Source organism: Ammospiza caudacuta, chromosome 2, assembly GCF_027887145.1.
Source record: "Ammospiza caudacuta isolate bAmmCau1 chromosome 2, bAmmCau1.pri, whole genome shotgun sequence".
Lineage (NCBI taxonomy): Eukaryota > Metazoa > Chordata > Aves > Passeriformes > Passerellidae > Ammospiza > Ammospiza caudacuta.
In genome coordinates this window covers 44,186,585-44,208,348 of record NC_080594.1, presented here as the reverse complement: position 1 = coordinate 44,208,348, position 21,764 = coordinate 44,186,585, and the positions used below count along the sequence as shown (strand labels likewise).

General features: G+C 34.9%; 1 protein-coding gene across 1 annotated transcript in view; it reads right to left on the bottom strand.

Annotated features, from left to right (window-relative positions):
• CNTN5 (contactin 5) overlaps positions 1–21,764 on the bottom strand; it is a 607,373-nt gene that overhangs the window by 208,160 nt on the left and 377,449 nt on the right. The window contains exons 6-7 of the mRNA XM_058822197.1: positions 18,178–18,301; positions 12,895–13,070 (exon numbers count right to left, since the gene is read on the bottom strand). Coding sequence (XP_058678180.1) covers positions 12,895–13,070; positions 18,178–18,301 — 300 coding nt within the window. The remainder of the gene's footprint in view (positions 1–12,894; positions 13,071–18,177; positions 18,302–21,764) is intronic.

Here is a 21,764-nt window from a genome sequence, read left to right as displayed (position 1 = left end):
GTAATACTTTAAAAACCAGATGTACTCAAAAAAAATTCTCTCTGGTGAGGATATCTCCATTTTATTCTGCATGAAAAGGCTACTTGGTCTGTTCAGCCTGGAGAAGAGGACACTGATGGGAGACCTCACTGCATTCTGCGGCTTCTTTGTGAGGGGAAGAGTCTGGGCAGGCACTGATCTCTGCTCTGTGGTGACCAGCGACAGGATCTGAGGCAGTGGCCTGCAGCTGAGTCAGGGCAGGTTTGGGTTGGCTATGAGGAAATGTTCCTCACCCAGAGGGTGGTTGGGCCATAGAGCAGCGGTCACAACACCAGCCTAACAGAGTTCAAGAAGGATTCGGACAATGCTCTTGGGCTCATGGTGTGACTCTTGAGGATGGTCCTGCGTAGAGCCAAGAGCTGGACTTGAGGATCCTTGAGGGCCCCTTCCAACTGGTATTCTGTGATTCTGTTACAGGTTACTTTAGAAGATAATATATGATTGTTTGAATCACAAGAGGCCTACAGGAAGGATGGGAAGAGACTCGTTATCAGGAAGGCTAGTCACAGCACAAGGGGAAATGGTTTAAGCTGTGAAAGGGAGTAGGTTTATATTACATACTAGGAAGAAATTCATTACTGTGAGGATGTTAAGGCACTGTAACAGATTGCCCAGAGAAACTGTAGATACCCCATTCCTGCAAGTATTCAAGGTCAGATCAGATGGGGCCTTTGGGCAACCTCATCCAGTGTAAGGTGTCCCTGACAATGGCAGAGGGGTTGGTCCCTTCAAACCCAACCATTCTTTGTTTCTGTGATATGACTGTAACAAGTCCCTAAAATACTCTATTTTCAAAATGCTCATTAATTCAATTCAGTGTTTTTTACTTTTATTCAAGTAATGATTGAACATTTCAAGCCAAAAGATAACCATAAGGATCATAGAGTCAAAGTCACATGATTTATTTGAATTTATCTGAGAAAATATTTTATTTAAATTTAATAAGGTAACTGTGATGCTGTGAAAATAAACATTTGAATTTCATTCCTTTTACTTCAAGGCTCAACAAAATTTATATATAATTTAGATCTATGTCTTCAAAAGATACTCTGTTTAATTTGGTCTCACATAATGTGGGAATAATTTTATATACAGTCTTTCTTAAGTGATCTTCGCAAAGCATGTTTCTTTTCATGTTTTTGGTCTGATAAAATGTTCATTTAAAACAGTCAGAGAATAGTTTTTCTTTGTCTCTTCTGTTTCTAATATTTTTTACTCTATACTCTTTTTGTAAATCTTTGCCTCAGGGAAAGGTTTGGATATGTATTACGGTCACAGATTTAAGAGTGTATACAAAAATAACAAAAAATAAAGATAAGCTTATGGGCTGCAAGTTTCACTGTAGGTCTTTCACTGTGTGATAAGGCAGTATGTGCACACCTTTCTCAACAGGTAGGTAAAGTGAGCAAGAAAGGTTTAGAGGCTGTGGATCTATTTAAGGACAAGCTGTATGGAAGAGCTGGGTGGAAGAGAGGGAGGGAGTTTAGATTAACAGTGTCATTTTCACTACGACTTCATATGCAGCCTTTCCTTCTTATTAGATTACCTTCTTATAACTTCACTCCAACAATTGAATAACTAGAACAGAATTTAGAGACTTAGTGTCACACTTTTCAGAAAAAAAATTAAGATAATTATAATGGCATTTCTGTCTCAGTATTTTTTTACCATTTTTATACATAAAAATAGTTTTATAGGCTTTTCGTTTTGACAGTACTAGGTCAAGTTTTGCCATGTCTATATGCACATCACATATAGATATGATTTTCTTATATTTGTAGTATAACATGGTACAGTGTCAAATTTGTAGTATTCAAACTGCTCTAAAAACTACTTTATTTCAATATAATAGGATATTCTTGACCAATGTATAAAAAAATTGATTTTATTAAAAAAAAATGTATCATTGACTCCAAAATATGTTGCTTTGGAATCTTACCATGAAAGAAATAAAAAAAGGGTCAATTTTAGACTAAGAAGAAAAGAAATGTCTAATTCTCCTGTGAAACTAGTATATCCTAGTATTTAAATATCCTTTGTTCACATAGTACACAACTCTATCTTTTAGAGAACGTTGGCCAAAATATACAGCAAAGATCTTTCTCCTGAATGCTAACCTGGTGACCTAGAGTGAACTGCTGGCAACTCTGTTTGGCAGGATAAAGTACTTAAAGGATTGACTTTTCTAGTGAGATTGCCACAAGGCAATCTTGAATTGAAAATACTTTCTTTCATTCCACTAGCTATGATTTTCTTACCAATATTTCTGCTCAACTTTAACATTCACTGGCATATTTTATCCATGATCATTTCACTTTTTTTTAGCAGATCTGATTTTAATGAAGTAACCAAAGTTTTAGGATTCAATTAAAAATTAATGGCTGTTCCACTTTCCAATATCAGAGTATAACATGTTGTCAGACCTTATATAACCAGCTCTGAAACTAAGAAAAATTTTAAGAGTTCTTTCTCACATTTGTGGCACATCATGGCTAGTAATGATCATACACTAAGATTTTCTCCATTTCTCACACTTTAATTTCAATAGAGGAATAGTCTTTCATTTGTGAGCCATAAAGGAGGCAAGAACAGGAAAAAAATGGAATTCAGAAGATGACTGAATAAAAGCTGACTTAAATTGATAGTCTTGCAGTCACTAATCAAAAGACAGAGTTAATCTCTGTTAATGAATGAAGATGGTTGAAATCTCATAGTAAAAAAAAAAAAAAACAAAAACGTTTATAAATGAAAAGCATTTAAGTAGAAGTGTCATTCCAGGCAGAAATTTATCTAAGGGGCACCTGTTTCATTATGGTGTCTTCTGTAGTAATAATTTAATAATTTAGAAGAGAAAAAACTGAATTATCAGTGGAAGTTCTTACTGAATTAATTGTTAAGATTGCCATTCAAATATTTGGCCCACTTATGAGAGCTAATGGAAGGGCAATTTAAGTTATTTAGCCTGAAGATATATAAAAAATTGCAACTCAAAAAATCTATTCTGTCAGTGGATATTCATATTGTCAGGAAATCTATCCATTATTGCAAACATCACAGACAGCAAGTGCAGTGATTAAGATGGCAACATCTTTTCATTGGAAGATTCTGTTTTAGTTATTCTCAATAAATGTAACTAAGTGTCCATTCAGTCTATTGAGGATGCAGCAGGATATGGAAATAAAAAGCATGCTATGGAAGGTATTCAATAAGAACAAGGAAAGAGAGCCTGGAAGTGGTAAATGTGAGACAGAGGAACTGCAGGCAATTAAGCAGAATATGTACATGGAGACTAAAATGGAGCTGGAAAGATGCTGCTGTCCTTTTTGATCAAACAGATGCTTTCAGTAAACAAGGAGAGTGGAAATGGGATCAGTAGCCTTATCAATAATAGGAGGGAGATCAGAAACCAGATGCAGGGTTGAGATATGACAGATACAAAGGCTGAGAAAAATAGTCAGAGTGATGAATAGGAGACTGATCAGTTCTGGCTCCTCTAAGCATTTGGGAAAAGCAGCACCCATTAAGCTCATATACAGCTCCCCAAATTACTGGATATTTTACACTAACCTCTCATGTCTTAGTTTTCCATTTATAAAAAGGAGATAGCAATATCTGCTCAGTTCACGGGAACTCTGTAAAAATAAACGTATTAATGTTCATGAAGCACTTACATGCTGTAATGATGAGCACCATAAAAGGCTTCTGAGGAAATTAATTTCATCCTCAGAGTAGATTTTGAATAGTCTGAATTAATGAAGGCAGGGGGCTGTGCACTGAACAATAGAAAATAGAACACTGTTCAGTAAGTGCAAAGTAATTCTTCTGTGACCTGAGTCTAGTGTGTCTAATATAAAATTTAAAAAAAGAAAAAAAAAAGAAAAAAAGAAAAAAAAAAAAAAGCAAAATCAAAAAAGAAGATTTTGTGACAATTCTATATTTCAGAACTCCAGCATTCAAGGCAAAATTCGGACTGTATAGACAATGATGGATCCCTCATCCTGTAGCTTGGATGTTTGACCTTGCAACTCTAAAAAAAATTACTGTAAGGTTTATTGTGTGGCTAGAAACACAGTATATAAATTTCTGACTTAATGTATTTTGTTTTAATTAGTGTAGTAGGTATGTGGGTGGGCTCAGGATTTACATATTTATAGAATCCTGAGGACATTTTTACATGTTCCCATGCTTGATGAGATATAGGGCTAAAACCTAATAAAAAGGTTTGTTCGTGGGATTTTTTTTGTTTAGCTCTGTATGTGCATGTGTGTGTGTTTGTATATGGAGACAGATTACAGTACATTTTATAGAAAGAATTTGCTTCTTTATATATATATATATATATATATACACACACATCATATCCTATGAAAAGAACTTCTAAAGAGTGACATTTAAAACCAGTGTAGAAGAAACTGTAAGCTGCTAGATGTTGATGGCAGACATGAAAAAAACTACCAAATCTCACAGAATTTAAGACTATAATGTTACAGAATTTGACATTATCATCATATGGTGGTTATCTGCAAAGCCTTTTGATATTATCCTTGTCACCGGTCAGTTGACAACTGGAAATTATTTTGATTTTTTTTTCAAAATAATTACAAGAAATGACAAACAAATCAACAGTTATATTACCATGATCATGATTTTGAATGCAAAATGCTAAAATAAAATATATAATTATTCAGTTGAGAATACAACTTCCTTGTTGACAAAACTTCCCATCTTGGCATCTTTAGGTGGTTTAATTGGAGTTCTGCTGTGAATACTAGTGAAAATATCAAGAAGGACAAAAGACAAATTGGTCTTGGAATTGCACGTTGTTGTAAAGTATAGTCACTGAAGTACTACATTTCATAGATGTTGGAACTAGTTTAAGTCTGGATTTACTCTTACATTGTTGTCTTCTCCCATTCCCAAAGTAAATGCAATTTTCTGTTACTGTTATCTCATGCTTCAAGATGCTCAGTCCCTATAGAAAACTGAACATAGGCAGCCATTGAAGTTGGGGTCGTATGTAGATTAACTTTAATTTTATCCCACTATCTCTTATTTTTAATTTTTAGTTACTTAACTAAAAACTTGTATGTATTCTCTTTCATTTCCTTTGCCAGGCAAACTCAACTTGACTTCTCCTAATTCTCATTTTACCCATGTGTTTCACAGCCTTCCAGATGTTTTCTTTGATGATCAGTCTCCTTCATTCATTGTAGGCTTCTATTCATAATAACACTTATAACACTAGTAACACTTCTTCAGTGTTATTAATTGAGACAGAACTCAACTCTTTCCTAGAAGTTTTCCTCCATGAGTTCCAAAGTATCATCAAAAATGACTCCACTGCATTTATAAAGAGTACAGCTCCTAAATCAGCTTAGATATCCTGTCTACTTCTCTCTTCTTCAGTTCCAGACTTGAGCTGCTCTTTTCTTTGTACTATCACAAGTACTTGTGCCCCTGCACTTATAAACAGAGGAGTAACCAGTCAGACCACTTTACTTTTCAATGAGACCAGGAGCCTGGTTTGTTTCTCAGGAAAGCCGTAATACATCTCTGTCAGGATAAAGGAGGGAGAAAAACGAGAGCAGGAATGCCATGGTAGCACCACAAATAGCATGCAAGAAATTTCAAGTAAAATTTTCATTTGAAAGAATTTACAATAGTGGTCACTACTATAGGCTACACCTGGAAGAGTCTAAGTAGAGAGATGATACAGTAATTTCCAAAAGTCAGTTTGAGATAGAACTTGTGAGGGAAATTTACAAAGTGTTGTCTGGTCTTGGCACAAAATTCTCCTTCAACCTTTTAAAATTTCTCCTGTTTAGTAACGCTGTTCTTAATTACTGTCATTTATATTTAAATGCCAAGTCTAATGATTCATTAGCATGATAGATTAGATTGTGAAGGATAGGTGAGATAGGTTATGGGCAGGTTAAACACCAGCCTCCCAGTCCTGCAGAGAAATGCACAATGCTAAAATGAGAAGTCAGTAGATGTACTATGCATCTTTAAATGATTGCTGTAATTACATTTCAAACTGTGTGTCTCTACATGACTGACTTCAATTAATTCTTCCAAAGAACAAGAAATATAAAATGTGTTGTGTAAAGTACATTTTCAGAGAACAGAACTTACACCTCAGAGTACTTTTTTGGCATCAAAACTTATGTTGTAGCAATAAATAAATTTGACAAGATTAATAAATCTCATTTCTACTTAAATAGCTGGAAATAATCATAACTTTTTTGGTGTTTGATGGATATGAGGATCAATGAGATTGAAGTTATCCCTATGTGCGATTCAAATGGAATGAGATAATAAATGTTCCTCAATGGAGTACATCCAGAACTGATACCCCTTTCTGAAGCTAGTAACTTATCCTAACAAGTATCAAATCTGTGCTGTATTGATGTATAATCCCTAATCAGGGATCTGACCTCAGCTTTTCACACTGCCTGCATTCTAGTGCTATCATCCAAAAGAATAAATGTTAATTTTAATTAAGAATAAAAGATTTGCTGTATTAGATTATCTTGACTTTTCTTTCTCAATGTTGTCAAAATGTCCCTTTCAGGCTGAGGTGATGTATGATTTCACCACAGAAAATTCAAGGGGATGAAGTTAAGGAATGAGTGAGTTGTTTTTAAGGACAAAGAAGAACCAACTTCTTTTGAGAGAACAAGGAAAGTCTTATATCTTTGCCTTTCAGACAAAGATTTTGTATAAACTAATATAGTGAAAGGTATAAAGAAATAATCTCCTGCACTGGATTTTCATTGCAGATAGTGTCACTGTATTGGAAGAGTACCTGGGATTCTTTGGTAGGACCACAGCCTTCTCCAAGGTAATTCTTGTAACATTTGGGTGTTAGCAGAATTGACTAGGGACTGTTCTCAAAAGAGAATTTAGAAGTACTCTGTGTCTTGGAAGGTAAATCAGCTTAGAATTATTGATGTGGAACTTTACATATGATTTGCTCTCAGTGCTAGGGAATGCTTACTTTACTAGCACAAAGAACCCCTTTTGGAAATGACAGGATACTGTTTTGAGAAAACACAGAAGATGAAATAATTTCTCCACTTTTCTCTTGTCTTTGTGAAAGAAAGCACCTGGTTTTGTAGATAGGAAAGGATTGGGCTTCCTTTGCTCTTTAATGTTTTCTAATGAAGAGGCAAGGTTTTTAAATGCTGATGTAGCAATGGAAAAATGAAAATTGACTGCAATTTTCAGACAGCTTCAAAAGCAGAACTGAAGGGACAGAAACATAGAGGCAGTCTATCAGAGCTGATCTTATGCTATTACAGACAGGCTGCTGTTGATAGGGTCAGGAGACCATTTCCAAAGGCATACCGTGGAAGGGGAGCTCCAGGAAATGAGTTGCTTATTTTTTTCCAAAGCTTTCACTGGACACCACTCCTGAATAAAGCTGGACTCCCAGAGGGTTTACTGTTTGGCAATACTCAATGATTTTTTTGGAAATTTGAACAACATAAAATTCATTAATTTTGCCATTCTTTCAGAAAGAGTGGGTTCTGTCTTCACAGTTTTAGATGACCTGCTTATTTTACTGATTTCACCATACTTGTTTTCAGAATTGGATTCTGAAAGTGATTCTCACTATGTAAAGTGAGGTTGGAGGCAAATTTTAATTGAAGAATCACCATAGCCACAACAGAGAACCAAGATAGATATGTAATTTCCAACAGGAAAAGCTTTGACAAATGCTGCTTAAAATGAGTTATAACGAGTTCCTCTATTTTTTATTCCTAAAGTTTATTATTCTAAGGTATTTATTCACTTAAAAAAAAAGAATCAAGAAATGAATGTCAGAAGGCTTAATTAAACCCATTATGTGTCTGTCATGATGACACTGGCAACAAATCCATACAGATTGTTTCAAATCTTGCTTCAGGAAGTCTTATGTTTAACAACAACAAAGAGTTTAAGCATGTGCTGAATTTTAAGGACATACATCACCCCACCAGCTTCAAAAGGATTATGCAAATACTTTAAGATGAAATGCCTTTTTAGACTAGAGCCAAAGTTCTTAGCATTTTGTACCACTGAACTTAGTTATATAAGTCGAATATTTCACTAAACAACAAAGTACCATCACAGCTAAAATTCAAACAATTTCATTTTCCAGACTTCTACTCTGACTGAAAATATATTTTTCAACATTTTTATATGAAAAAATATATATTTCCGTTAATTTATTTCCTGATCCTCTTAAAAAAAGAAAGGGCTAGATTGCAGAATTTGAAAGTAGATATGTGCGAGTGGTTTGAACATTTATTTAGGAAATTGTGGCTGGAAAGAACAGCTGAAACTGTTTGACAAATTCACATTAATTTCAAATTCACCTAATGATACTCTTAAATTAATAAATTATTAATGAATAAAATGCAAACAGTTCTACACAAAATTTACTTTTTCTGGCATTTACACATGACTTTCAGGTGCCTTTTAAGCATATATTTTCTGAAGAGAGCATATTGAGATAGTGAAGAAAACAATCCAAAATATTGCAGTACAAGTCACTGTTGTATGTGTAGCTACTCTTAACTGATACAGTAACATTCTTCACACAGCTGTAATGCTTTCAGAACAGAGCAGTCACAAACTTAAAAGTTTATTACTGGATGATCAGGGACACTTTTGAAACTGAAAGTATAACAACCTGCATTTTGATTTCTTTTCTCACTTCAGTTTTCACCTTTCGTTTACAGTACCAAAAACTGTTTAGATTGATATGATTTTGAAGTAAATGTTGCTATTGTAATGCCATTTTGTAATTCTGCATCTTCTGGAGTGAACATGAGAAACAAAGGCTTTTCTCAAGTCTAGAGGGTATAAATAAATCAACTCTTTATAAATTAATGCTAGGAAATTTTGATATATACCCAATAAGGTGTCCAGGGAGCATGATGGCAGGAAAGAAACATAGGTGATTAAATTAATTTCTTAGTAGGTGAAGTCAATTAAAAGGTTGGCAAAAGTGTGCTGTGATAGAATGGGCAATGTGCAGGCTGTCTCCTCAGGAAACCATTGATTTATATGTCTGCAGCATGGGTGACTTCTTATTCTGTACATCACTGGTCAGTCATCGTAGATCACCCATTGGAAAAGGACATTTAAATTAAATCTAATCAATACCCTTCACTGTAGATTAAAGGGAATAAAACAGATTTAGTAAAAGAAAAAAGGAAGTGATGCAAAGAAGTCAGTGACAATTGGATTAATAAAATTGCAGTGAGGTATTCCATAAATGACAGGTGAGAACATGTTTTCCCCTACCACTTTAGGTTTTTAGTCCAGACTGTAAATATCACTGAGATGGTAGGCTTGTGAAAGGTTGAATAAGCCACAGATTAAAGAAAGAAATTTTGTTTTGTGACCTAATGGAATATAAATATTGTACATGTGGCAAAGGTAAGCACAAAATACATCTGGTATTGTAGCCAAAGTTATTAGGACACTGCTCCAAAGAGAAGCTATGGAACCACATGCAAAAATATGCAGTTGCTTTGCAGTAAGGCAGATAGACTTAGTCAAGCTGAAATATATATATATATTTTTCAATTATGCATCAGATTTTGTTTTTATTGAAAAGATATACTTTTAATTTCATTTACAGCATGCGGTAGTTTTCTTTTCTCTTTTTTTTGCTTGCTCTCTAAAAATAGCATAAACCAGCATGACCTTGGGCATGAGACATCATAGGAAATGCAAAGAAAAAGAAAAGAGAGAACTTCTATTGAGTTTAAATCTTCATAAGTATTTGCTGTTTTAGTTTAAAATTTCAGGCAGACCTTTAACTGCACATAACTGGTCTTCCAATTTTGCTCCATAAAAATAACCAGTGATAGAGTGGGCTATTTCAAGTATTATATCTCTAAACATATACAGAGTAATGTTCACTTTATATCTCTTTCTTTTTCAAGTCCAAAGACATGATATAAGTATCTCAAAGTATTTCCCATTTTAACTGTGCACGCATATGCAAATGATATAGTACATAAACATTTTTATTTGCAATGCATCACCAGTGCTGAATTACATGATAATAACCATAGCAACAGGGCTTTTGGCCATGGAATTGGGAGAGAACTAAGGGCCAGTGTAATAAACACGCTCTCCTTTTTCCGGTTTCATGGTGTTTTTACATAGGCACCTTAGAGTACACACTTTGTCCTTAAGAGGGTGTCAAAGACCTTGGTTAATGATCCCTGCTCCAGTTTGAGCTGCATGCCATTTCTCTTTTTAATTAGAAGAATAACTTTGAAGTTGCAAAGAGGTAACTATTTTCCACAGAGGTACAACCAATTGTTTGAATTGCATTCAAACAATTACATGAACTTAATTTTTCGGTATTTTTTTCCTGTGAAAGTGGTAAGTTTCTAAGCTTTTAGAATCAATATCCATGGTTTTCAGCAACAAAAAAGAAAATGAAGGCCATTATGTGTAGCTCTCTGTCTCATAGTCAGAAATGGCTTTGCTTTTCCTTGGTATTATAGATAACCCTTCAAGCCATTGGATCCCAGTAAAACTGTAGAGCATCAATTACTTTAATTAATTTAAGGTTAGGACATTTCCTTAAAAAATCTATTCCGATGCTTTACTTTCTGTCTTACTGAAATCAACTGGACACATGCAGGCCAGCTGTTAACAGGAAATACTTCTCTATAAAGGTGGTGAGGCACTGGAAGAAGTGGCCCTTGGATCTGACTTAAAACAATTTTTCCGTGATACAAGTCTCTGGTACGTTAGTATGAGCTTACAGTGTGGTGACATCATTTAACTTGAATTAATTTAAACAATACTAAAATATGAGATGCTGCATAATGCAAATATTATTTCAACATGAACACCAACTATTTGAGGTCAGGGAATTGAAGAAGCATTAAAACAGGATCAGAAGAGAAAGTATCATGCTACATAGAAATTAAACTACAAATACACATTGAACTTGAAATTGCTCTTGTGAACAAGTTTCTCACAAACTCTTCTAAAAGAGCTTCAATCAGTTACTACTCTAACTGTAAAATATTAAAAATATTTTTATGTCCTTATAACAGCTTTTTCTCTGATGCAAGTCGTTCAACATTATTTACTACACTTCAGCACTTTGAAATAGCATTCTGCCATTAAACTTTCCTAAGAAACTTACATAACTATTTCCAAATACTTTAATGAACAGAAATCACATTCCAGACATTAAAATGTAATAATTTTGATACTTGTAAAAGTAGGTGTGTAAGATAATACAAACTTAAAAATCCAATTAAAATAAACCCTCGAAACAAAATCACTTCTGTTTTTTTTTTTTTTTGGTCACTTAGTTTATCTAAATTGATTTTAATGGAGAAGGTAATAATACGGGGGGCCTGAATTAACTACTGGATGTGGATGCAGCTATTGAAACTCATAGGTCTTCAATTGTTGAAATTCAAAGGTCTTCAATTGCTTGAACTTCAGCTCTCACTTTCCCTCTATTTTTTTTTCCAATTGGAGTTTAAATAGCCACCTCTTAGCCCTACTCTTGACCTGGGAACAGAAATCTGAGGTTCAGACTGTGGAACCGTGTATTTTTACCATTGGTTGGGTTCTCTAACCAAGAGATTTGTTGTAGGATAATTTTCTTGTCTAAAAGATAAAATGCAGCACGATTTTCTCAGAAGCTACATTTAAGACTGAAGTCCAACAACACCACGATACTCTTGTGGTGCTCAGAGTTTTAAACATGCTGCCCTGGCATGAGTAAATTTTTAAAAATGTCATTATTCTTCCCAGGTCTGAAGTAGGTGGATAGTACCATGATCTCCTAATAAATACCTTGACGTAGGATGCAGCAGATAATAATTAAGCAATAAATTAAAGAAGTCTGACCTGACCAGGGAGGGGTGGATCAAGGGAAGATCAGACCTCACTGCTGAGTTTTTGACAACACCAGATGTGTTAGTAGACATGCAGTTGGCAACTTCTCCTTAAACCCATTTTTCCAGCTGTGGCTATATGAAGATGTGCCTCATATTTAATGGGATTGTCTTATTTTCAGCGGGATCTGAGAAACTAGGATGGAGCTCGTTTTGCACTCCTCCTCTTAAAAACCACTTATGGTGGGATTTATCTAGATAAACTAATAAAATTATGTTGGATTTCTTCCTATAAAGTGCTGAGGGGAATTTAGGGTTGAAGAGAAATCCCTGTTTTTCCTGCTAGTATTTTTGAATATAGAGCATCCTATTGATAGACCATAGTGTTTACTTGGGATCATGAACTATTGATAGCTTCTGAGAAGTATATTGTAGTGAATGATTACAAAAGCTAAGTCATTTTTGGTTTCCATTAACGAGTATAAAAACCTCTTCAGTTTTATATTGTATGAAAGGATATGTATGCAAAAACAAGGACATAAACCATATATATTTATATACATATATACATGAAAAAAAGCAGTTAAGGTGCATCCTATTCAATATATATATGGGCACTTTATCTCATTCTATTCCTAAGTTTACAGTTCTTTCTTTCCTGCTAAGAGAGTGTTGCAAAATGATAGGTGTTTCAGGAAACTACCAATGAGTGAAACACATCACTGCAGAGTATTCAAGTATGCCATTAAAGTACAGCCTTTGGGATCATGTACTACAGTTATTTTCCCTGATGATTCTATTTTAAAAGTAACAAATCTACAGAAAATCACTATCTTCCACTAAGTATTTTATTTCTAATTTTGAGATTCTAGCTCAACAATGTCAGTGTCACTTGTATAACATATTCAAATTACAACTTAATGCCTTATCAAGCAATGTAGAGGTCTGATTTATCAATATTTAAAAAAATGTTACTCACATGCAAACTGAAGAACAGCCTCTCTGCTTAAAATACTGCCAAACATGTTGGTAGTTAAACATTGGTACTGTCCAGAATCTTTCGTTTCACTGGGGTTGCTGATGATCAAACTTCCTTCTATTAAACTTAAGCGATAATCACTTTCAATGTCGATTTCAGTTCCATTTCGAAGCCATCTTAGGGGAAAAAAAACCAAAAAAACCCCACTGAAAGACAGAGCATTTAATAGCCAAGTGAAGGTATCAAGCTTAGGACATAGAATCTGACAGTTCCAGTTGTAATTACAGTTATTCAAAGGTATCCTGCGCAGCAATACATTGATCTCACAAAACTTGAAAGCAAAAAACACAAGTTAAACCTGATCTTCAGCCTCTGAAGAAAAGGGATATTCCTTGTTTTGCCTATGCTGAATGAAAATAATGATCTCTGCTTTTTTCTTCCTTTTGCCCTCTAAAAAACCTAATGTTCACAAAGGCTTAAGAATTGAAAACTACATAGCAAACGCATCCTTTATGTCAAAAATGGGAATTTTACTGTGCTTATGATAATCAAAATTTTAATTCATTTTCTATCATTAAAACCTTAGCTGAGCTTACAGGTGCTGCACTGCATACAAACAAGGAAAGGTTTTTTCCATTCTTTCAGCATTTGATCTTCTCAGGCCAAGAAACAGAGACACCTCATTTAAATACAGCAAAAAGAAGAGCAAGACCTGTGAAGAGCAGAGAGGTAGATTGATGTACATAGGCTGCTATACAATATAGGATTTTGGCAACAGACAAAGGCAAAATAATATCACCTGAATCAGTATACACAGAATTTAAAGACTGGAATAGAAGACTGGAATTAACTGCTGGGTGGCCAAGGGCAGTTCCTGGCAGCCACTAGGTACATGAAAACTAATAACAAATAAACAGTCTGCATAAAGAATGCTAAATTAGGGAGGTGTTTGGGAGTGAAATAATAAGCCTGAGCAGTAAATTCAAGGACGGGAGTGAAGACAAGTTGGAAAAAGCCACACTGTAGGAAACATTGAAAGTATCCCAACTGAGGCAAAGTTTTGAATGATTCCTGAAAAAACACTTATTTTTATGAGGTTTCAGAAGTAACCTGAGTGTCTCATAATTTTTCAGTTGTGCAAGTGTTTTCATGGGTTGTGTTTCCCATCTGTCCCACATATTGTCTGCCAAAAAGCCTCAGCCTCCCATACATCTCAAAAGACTGAAGCAAAAAACCCTGCAATTGTCCACTGGCTGCAGGCGAAAATATTTTTTGTGGTAGATTAATAGACTTCAGCACTCTGGAAGAACCTCTTATATGTGTGTGTTTGCAGTTTCTGAATAAAAGAAAAACATCTACATATGAAGACTTTCAGATTTTTTTTTTGTCAAAGTGTAATTACATGAAATTGTAAGAAGAATGCAAAGAAGAGATAAGCAATGTAAACAGACAGGGTACAATCATTATAATGCCCAGATATCTCTTTCATTACTCTTTTGCTGTCATTCTGCAGCTTCTAAGTTGGCTTGGGAAATTTCCAAGAACTTGAAAGCTTTGCCAGAGATCTGCAAAGACTGGAAGAACTTGGCTACATTTAGACTACAGAGACAACTTTAACAAAGCAAAATAATTATTAATTCACTCTATCTTGTTAACATTTGTGGTGAATAGGGTACAGAGAGCAGAATTCAGCTGCAGTAGTGGTGAATATTTCTTAATCCAAAGGTCAGAATTGTCAGAATTTGGATGAATTACAAATCTCCTATATGTCCTTTCTTTTCACATTTGGACTTTTGATTGCAGAGCACCTCTGCTTCACTGAATGTTAGAAATGAAACAGTGTTGAAAATTTATTTATATTTTAAAGGATAGCAGGGGAAGTTCGGTAGGATTAACTACGTTTTTAAATTGATAACATATAAAGATGAGGTAAATAGGAAAGGAATTTTTAATTTGAACATTTGATTATTAGTTTTATTTTTGTTTTGAATGAAATCATAACAAAAGTTAACTTTTTCTACATATATCTTTGTCATATATCATATGTGGAAAAAAAATGCAAAAGTAATTGATTTTGAATGGAAAGGTAGATAGGGAAAAGGAAAAAAAAAAAGTTTTGGTATTTCCAAATGAGAACTGCCAGAAAATTCAGTTACACTAGTTTTATTCCTTTAGTTTCATTTTCAGTTAAATTCAATTAAAAAATATATTCTTTGAATTCTACCTCAAAACTTTGGATCTTGATAGCTACCTGGCTCCATATCTTGGGATCAATCCTGAGGGATTATATTCCCCTCATGTAACTTATGCACATTATAGGAAAAGAAACACCGAATTTGGTGACTTTTTTTCTAGGTAACCTGACCAATCTGGAAGAACAACAAAATTGTCTAAAATACAACACTTCCAAGGTCACAGATTGTTAGGAATACTCAGATGCATTTTTTCTTGAAGAAAAGTGACAGATAACATTTCAAATTACTATAATCTGGTTTAAGCAGACAAAAAAAAAATTTTTAGTAAACTTTTTCAATCACAGTAAATGAAACTGACAAAGCAATTACTACCCAGCTTATGTGTGTCCTAAGTTAAAGGGTCCATGGAGGGTTTCACAGTCAGTGAAAGCCGTGTAGTTAAGCAGCATCTCGGGGAATTCAACACCTGCTTGTAGCTCAATAACTCTGCTGACCTGTGAGATCCCACATGAAGTTTGTCAATGTCTGTATTCATCATCAAAGGGATTGCAGTTTTTGTCTTCATTGAACTACCCCTGACTTGTGATGCTAAGGTATGATTTGAAGAAATGCTAAGCAAACAGAATCAGTTCATGTCAGGGAGTTATTCCCTAACACTATGTATCAAAATGCCTCAATGACTGAAGGTCAATAAATTAAAACCTGTTATTTCAGGGTAGAGTTTGGATAAGGAGAAACAAAGTTTTTTGAAAGGGGGAGCATCTGAAATAATGGGAACATTCTCCATTCCATTAAAACAAAGTCATTTCCAAGAACAAAAAGAAAAAAATTGTAAAGAGGTTATGAACACTGAGACACAAATTAAACACACTAAAGAAATGAATTTTAAAAAAGGCAGAGATAACTTAATATTGAAATTTTTGAGTGCTTTAAGTGTTCTTTTAATATAAATTTGAATAAATACATACTGTGCTTTGGTTTTGGCCGAAAATAATTCTTAGCAGCACATGCCTCAGAGCACACATAAATAAAGGTCCAGTGCAGCTGGCCAGGGCCTTTGGTAATGTGGTTAGGTAGTGACATACTCAAAAACTTTGTATATCTGTAGATCTTTTGAGGCTAAATTCCCTCTACATTTGTCCTGAAGAATAGTATCTTCCTCAGAGAGTAATTTTTACTTCTTTTCCCTCCCTTTGAATGGTAGTGTGCATTGCAAATGCTGCCCAGATAAGTGCCAGCAGGAGAAGATAAACTGTGCTGTTTGAGTTAGGCCTTTTGAGTTTAATCTCTCCTTCCTGTTGCTTTCCCAAGCAACAGTCGGGAAAGTTTTCTTATGAGGCTGGTGACACCAATTAATCTCTGGAGAATTGAAGAAATGGATATCAAAAAACCATAAAGCATCCCAGGTTGGAAAAGATTTTAAAAGATTGTTTTCTCCAGCATTATATGGAAAATGGAGCCTAGACAAGATGATTTTTGTTTGTTTGCATCTTAAAAGGCTTCAGTGAATTACTGAGGAGTATGAAACTTTCTTGCCTCTTGTCTTCTCCATGTAGCTCCCTGTGAAGAAAGAATCCTTATAGTCTTTGTAGTCACTCTTTAAAACATGCTGGAAGTCTGTATTTGTTGATTGCATTCTACTGGGAAAACACAAAAAATATGGTTGTATGAAGAAAGAAAGGAGATGGCATAGGTTCTCCTCAGACAAAATTTCTACAAGAATGATGAAGTTTTTGGGGAGACTTGAATATAGGACTCTCTTCTTTTGGGGGTGAATTTGTTCCTTTTTCCGCATAGTCACAGGTTATGTTTAATGGACCGATGACACTTTCACAACGTGTGGCACTAATCCCCTTTTTTTCTCTTTTTTTTATGATTAAAAATCACCAGTAGGTAACAGAATTTACTCATGGAATGTCAGTAAAGAAGAATGCAACATAGCTTTCATACTACATGGTAAGGAATTCATGCTATTCTAGTTTGGAGAATTTCTGGATACTCATTCCTCATCCCATGTCAAATGTTTTAGTCATGCCTGTGCTGTTGGGGGAGGAGGTGGCTTGTGTCATGCATCAGATCCATTTAATGAGTCCATATGTTGCAAAGAGGCAGATTGAATGGTTGGAATGTTTAAGGATGGCCTGCTTCTGGATTACTTCAAGTTATAGAAATGCAAGAGCTCTGATTCAAATAGCTCTAAGGAAAATTCAACCAGAATTCTGAAGAATCCACAAGTTAAATAAGGATAAAAGGCAAAAGACAAAAGGCAGAATTGATGATTGCCATCTATGATAAAACACAATAGGAGTCCTTATGTTCCCTTTGTAATTGAAGAATGATTCTATGAGAAAAGATGAAAGGTATGTGGGAAAAAAATAACTAACCATATGTTCCCCCAGCCCTCTTGCATCACTAGTAATTTACATAAAATATGAGCAGAGACAGATATAGCAAATGGGTAAGGTGACTGCAACATACTGCTACCTCCTGTAAGCGAGCACCATCAATAAACTGCACTCTGAGGCTCACAGATGTGTCATCAAAAGCCTGAATAATGGATAACTGTGGCCTACAAGCCTGTATGGAAAAATAAGCAACAGGTGATGGTTGCAGAGGAATAAAATGGTAGGCTTGTGAGTGGAAAACAACCAGATTGACGCGGCCATGGTATCTTATAGTTCCAAGTCACGTCATTTAATGTGCATATACTTTGCTGCCTTCCCTATATGTTGGAATAGTATTTTGTAGCTTTATAGATGTTTAGAAATAAAAAAGAAACCCAAAGAATTAAATTTTTTTTGTCAGTTGTCGCAGACACAATTCAATAAGCTGGACAAAAGGAGTCTCTCTGCATGGATAGAAGTGATGCTCTGAGTATATAATTTGAAACTTAAAATATTGCTTTACCTTAATCACTGCCATTTCTGCTTCTTGCTTATTCAGAATCACAAAAAGCATTCAATCAGGAAAACTACTAGTGTCAGAGAGCTGTTTCGGTTGTTTCTCACCAAAATACATTGATTCTCAGAGTAGGATTGCAGTGGCTAAAATTCTGAAAGCTAAAAAAATAAAATTCTGAAACAGGTACCTGTATGTAGGAGTAGGATTTCCACGTGCTTGACAATTCAGAGACACTTTCTTTTCCTCAGAATCAGTTGGAAAAATCATATCATCTGGCTCTTGTACAAACACCGGCCCATAATCAACATTTTCTGTCAAAAAAAAAAAAGTTACTGTTTAGGAAAGCTCAAAAAATGCAAATGTGTTATAGATTTTATAATGTAAGATTAAAGTATTCATAATTATATTTGTTTTCTGAAGGTTCGTGTTGCATTAATGTAGATGTATTAAAAAGCAATTACTAAAAGGAAAATAAAGACAAAGAAGAAATATATAATATATTACTAAGTGAGGCATAAAACATATAGTATGATTTAAGAGTTTATTATGCCTAAGAATGGCTTTCTCATCAGATATATTTTGGCCTGAAGTCTAGTGAGAAGCTCAAGAGACTTAAGAGGAATTAACTCTGCTTACAGAGAGCAAGGAAAACAAAAAATTTCCTACTGCTTGCAGCAGATTATGTCACAGAAAACTGATACACAATATTCCCTCCCCTTTCCACAGAAAAGTAATACACAATTCCCCTTCCTTACATCAAGGAATGCTAAGAAGAATCACTTGGAAAATTAATGGCAGCAAATGGTGTCTGTTATTAAATAATATATAGCTAAATCTGACATTTCATTTTCCTCCACTGTCTTGTCTAATTTTGGCATGTACCTTTATCTTGATAAGAATTTACATTTCTGAACTAAAAAAAGCTGTACAGACCCGTAGAGCACATCTTTGATTCCAGTTCATTCATATTATGAAGTGAGAAGTGTAAGCCTTCAGAAAAGTAAAAGGTCACAAGCAGAGTATTCCTGTCATGTTGGTCTGAATGAATAAAATTCCCACTGTGTACCAGAAGCCTGTGGAATTTTAACATTTTTAGGCTTACTCCAGACTCATGGATGATTTAATCACATGGTGCTCTTCATTTTTAAAGCACTAGCCTGTCCGCAGAGAGGTAGTGGCATTGTCCTGCTACTTGCACACTTGCAATGAAACATCTGGGAGCAGGGGTTTTTCTGTTGGTTTTAGGGTTTCCTGTGTTCATGGGATAGATGTCCTCCAGTTCTTACTGAGGACAGCACACCTCATTAAGCATTTTATAAGGTCCTGCTGTATTTGTCCTACCAACAGCAGCTTGAAGTGAAAAAAGGTATACCTGAAGAATTGGGATTTGGTCACTCACCTGAAAATTATTTACTACATTGTTTTACCAACTTCACACAGCTTCAAACACATTATGATTTCACAGTTTTGGGAACTGCGAACTTTATCATACTAATTTAATACTTTATCATACTAATAATAACCTTTTTCATATTTTCTGAGGCTTACAGAGTAGACAGGAGTAGACAGGAACAGGTACATGGGGCTACAAGTCTTGGTACAGAAAAGAAAGATTTGGAGTCTGAAAAGGATGAGAATCGTGGGAGACATAGGTCATAGCATGTTAGTTTTGAGATTTGAAATTTCCATGTCTTTAAATTCTTCCATTTGGGGTTTCTCAACTCTCTTATCATACAGTAAAAAAATGACATAAGACCCCATTATGTTTTTCAAGCTTTCTTTTTAGTGACTACACACTTATTATACACTTCAGTTTTGTCTTTTTACATTATTATTCAAATGCAGGTTTTGAAAATACCTATATTTTCAGGCATGTGTGCTTCTGCTGGAATAGATTCAAATAATTAGCCTGTTGATTTGTAAAGTCAGCTAATAAAAGCAGAAGCAATTAGTAATATCTCTTTCCCATAATTTTCCAGCTTATTAGTCCTACTTGTAGGACTTTGTAAAGGAGTATGAATTGCTGTTTTGCATATTTATAATAATGTGTAGGTACATTACTTTGCTGGGGTTTATTGGCAGAAATGTGTGCTCTGGAACAAATATCTGTATATTAAAAAAAAACCCAAAAAACAACCCACAAACAAATCAATCACAATAAGTGACTTCTGATATGTACTGATATTACTGAAGACAAAAGAACTCCAGTAATGGATTTTGAGAAGTACATCTTAAAATGCCATGAGAGAAATGGATTCAGCTGGCAAAACTTATTTTAATAAAGGAAAATGCTGGTACAAACACAGTGTGTCGATTTTTTATCATTTGGTCACTTCTTGCATTGCACAAAAGAAAACACTAATGTATGTAGGTGAAAGTAAACAGAACTGACATTGAGCTAGAGTTTAGCAAAACCAAAAATTAATTAGGGATAACAAATTTAAATAATGTCTTTAGATTTAGGTGTTATTTCATGCAGATTAGTAGGCATATGGATAGGGTGAATATTAATGAAGATTAATGATTTTGTCTTCTCCCTAGGAGGGACTCTGGAGATAAAATATGATATCACAGTCTAGGACTGCTGGAAAGAAAATAAAAAGATGCAAGCCTAGGTGCAAGACCAGACCATGGCACACTCTTGTCCTCTCCCTAAGCTACTCAGACAGAGATTTCTGCAGCTCTTGACTCAGCCATCGACCTTAGGACAAGGAAACACCTCCAGCCCCAGCCTGCAGCACACCATGGTCCCACAGACAGCTGGAAACTCCCCTCAAGCCACAGAGAGGGGAGCAACCCAACCCCTCTGTGTGGCTTTGGAATAAAACTTTCTGATTCATGAACCGTTGTGAGGTCTTTTTGGGGAAATATCCCTGGTCTCACCCTTATTGCCCTCATTTTCTTATTGTGTTTATGTATATATCTTTGTATACCTGGATATATAAGCTCATGTACGTTTTCTGATGCCTTCAGAGATCCAAAGACAGCAGGTTTTTTTGCACCCATGGTGTTTTTTTGTGCCTATAGGTCACAGCTAACTGTGACCCATACTCTTTAGCAGGATAGTCCTTCATGAGTGTGCATGGCAGGATTTAAACTCCGCATGTAATTTTTTTCTCTCTAACTTATCAAGAACATAAAATTAAATGAATATTCAATATGCATGTTAGCATGCATATATTTCAATTTACTTTTATAATGTCTCAAGGGAAATATTTCCATTCCTCATAGATGTTTTTACTAAACAAGATACAGAAAACTAGTTGTTTTAAGAACAGTTATTTAAGAACAGCGAGAGTCTTGGGAATACAGGTGTGCTCTGCAACCAGCAGTGCAGCAGCTATTTTATGGTCCCCTCACAACTTTTAAGACAGGGAAGGATATGGAAAACATTCAAGATATAAGAAAAATCCCTCTTTTAAATTCTTGAATATTCTTCAGAGCAGTTCTTCAATTTTCTTTGAGTACCAGTGTTTTCCTTACAGCACTTCTGCTCATAAAATTTTTGGAACATGTGACTCCCTAGTACCAAGTATTTAAATCCTCATGGGAATGTAAACTAGAATCAGTATCCTGCAACTCAGACAGTAGTCAAAGTGCGGTTTCTCTCTCTCTTATCTACAGACATTCTTTCCTACTTTTATTCTCTCCCTCAGTTACTGATGAAGAAAAAAACCCTCAGATGTTCTTTAGGTCTTCTTTCTGAGCAATGCAGATATCATTACAACAAACTGCAGATAAGAGCAAAGTTTCCTGTACTTTGAATCCTGCAGC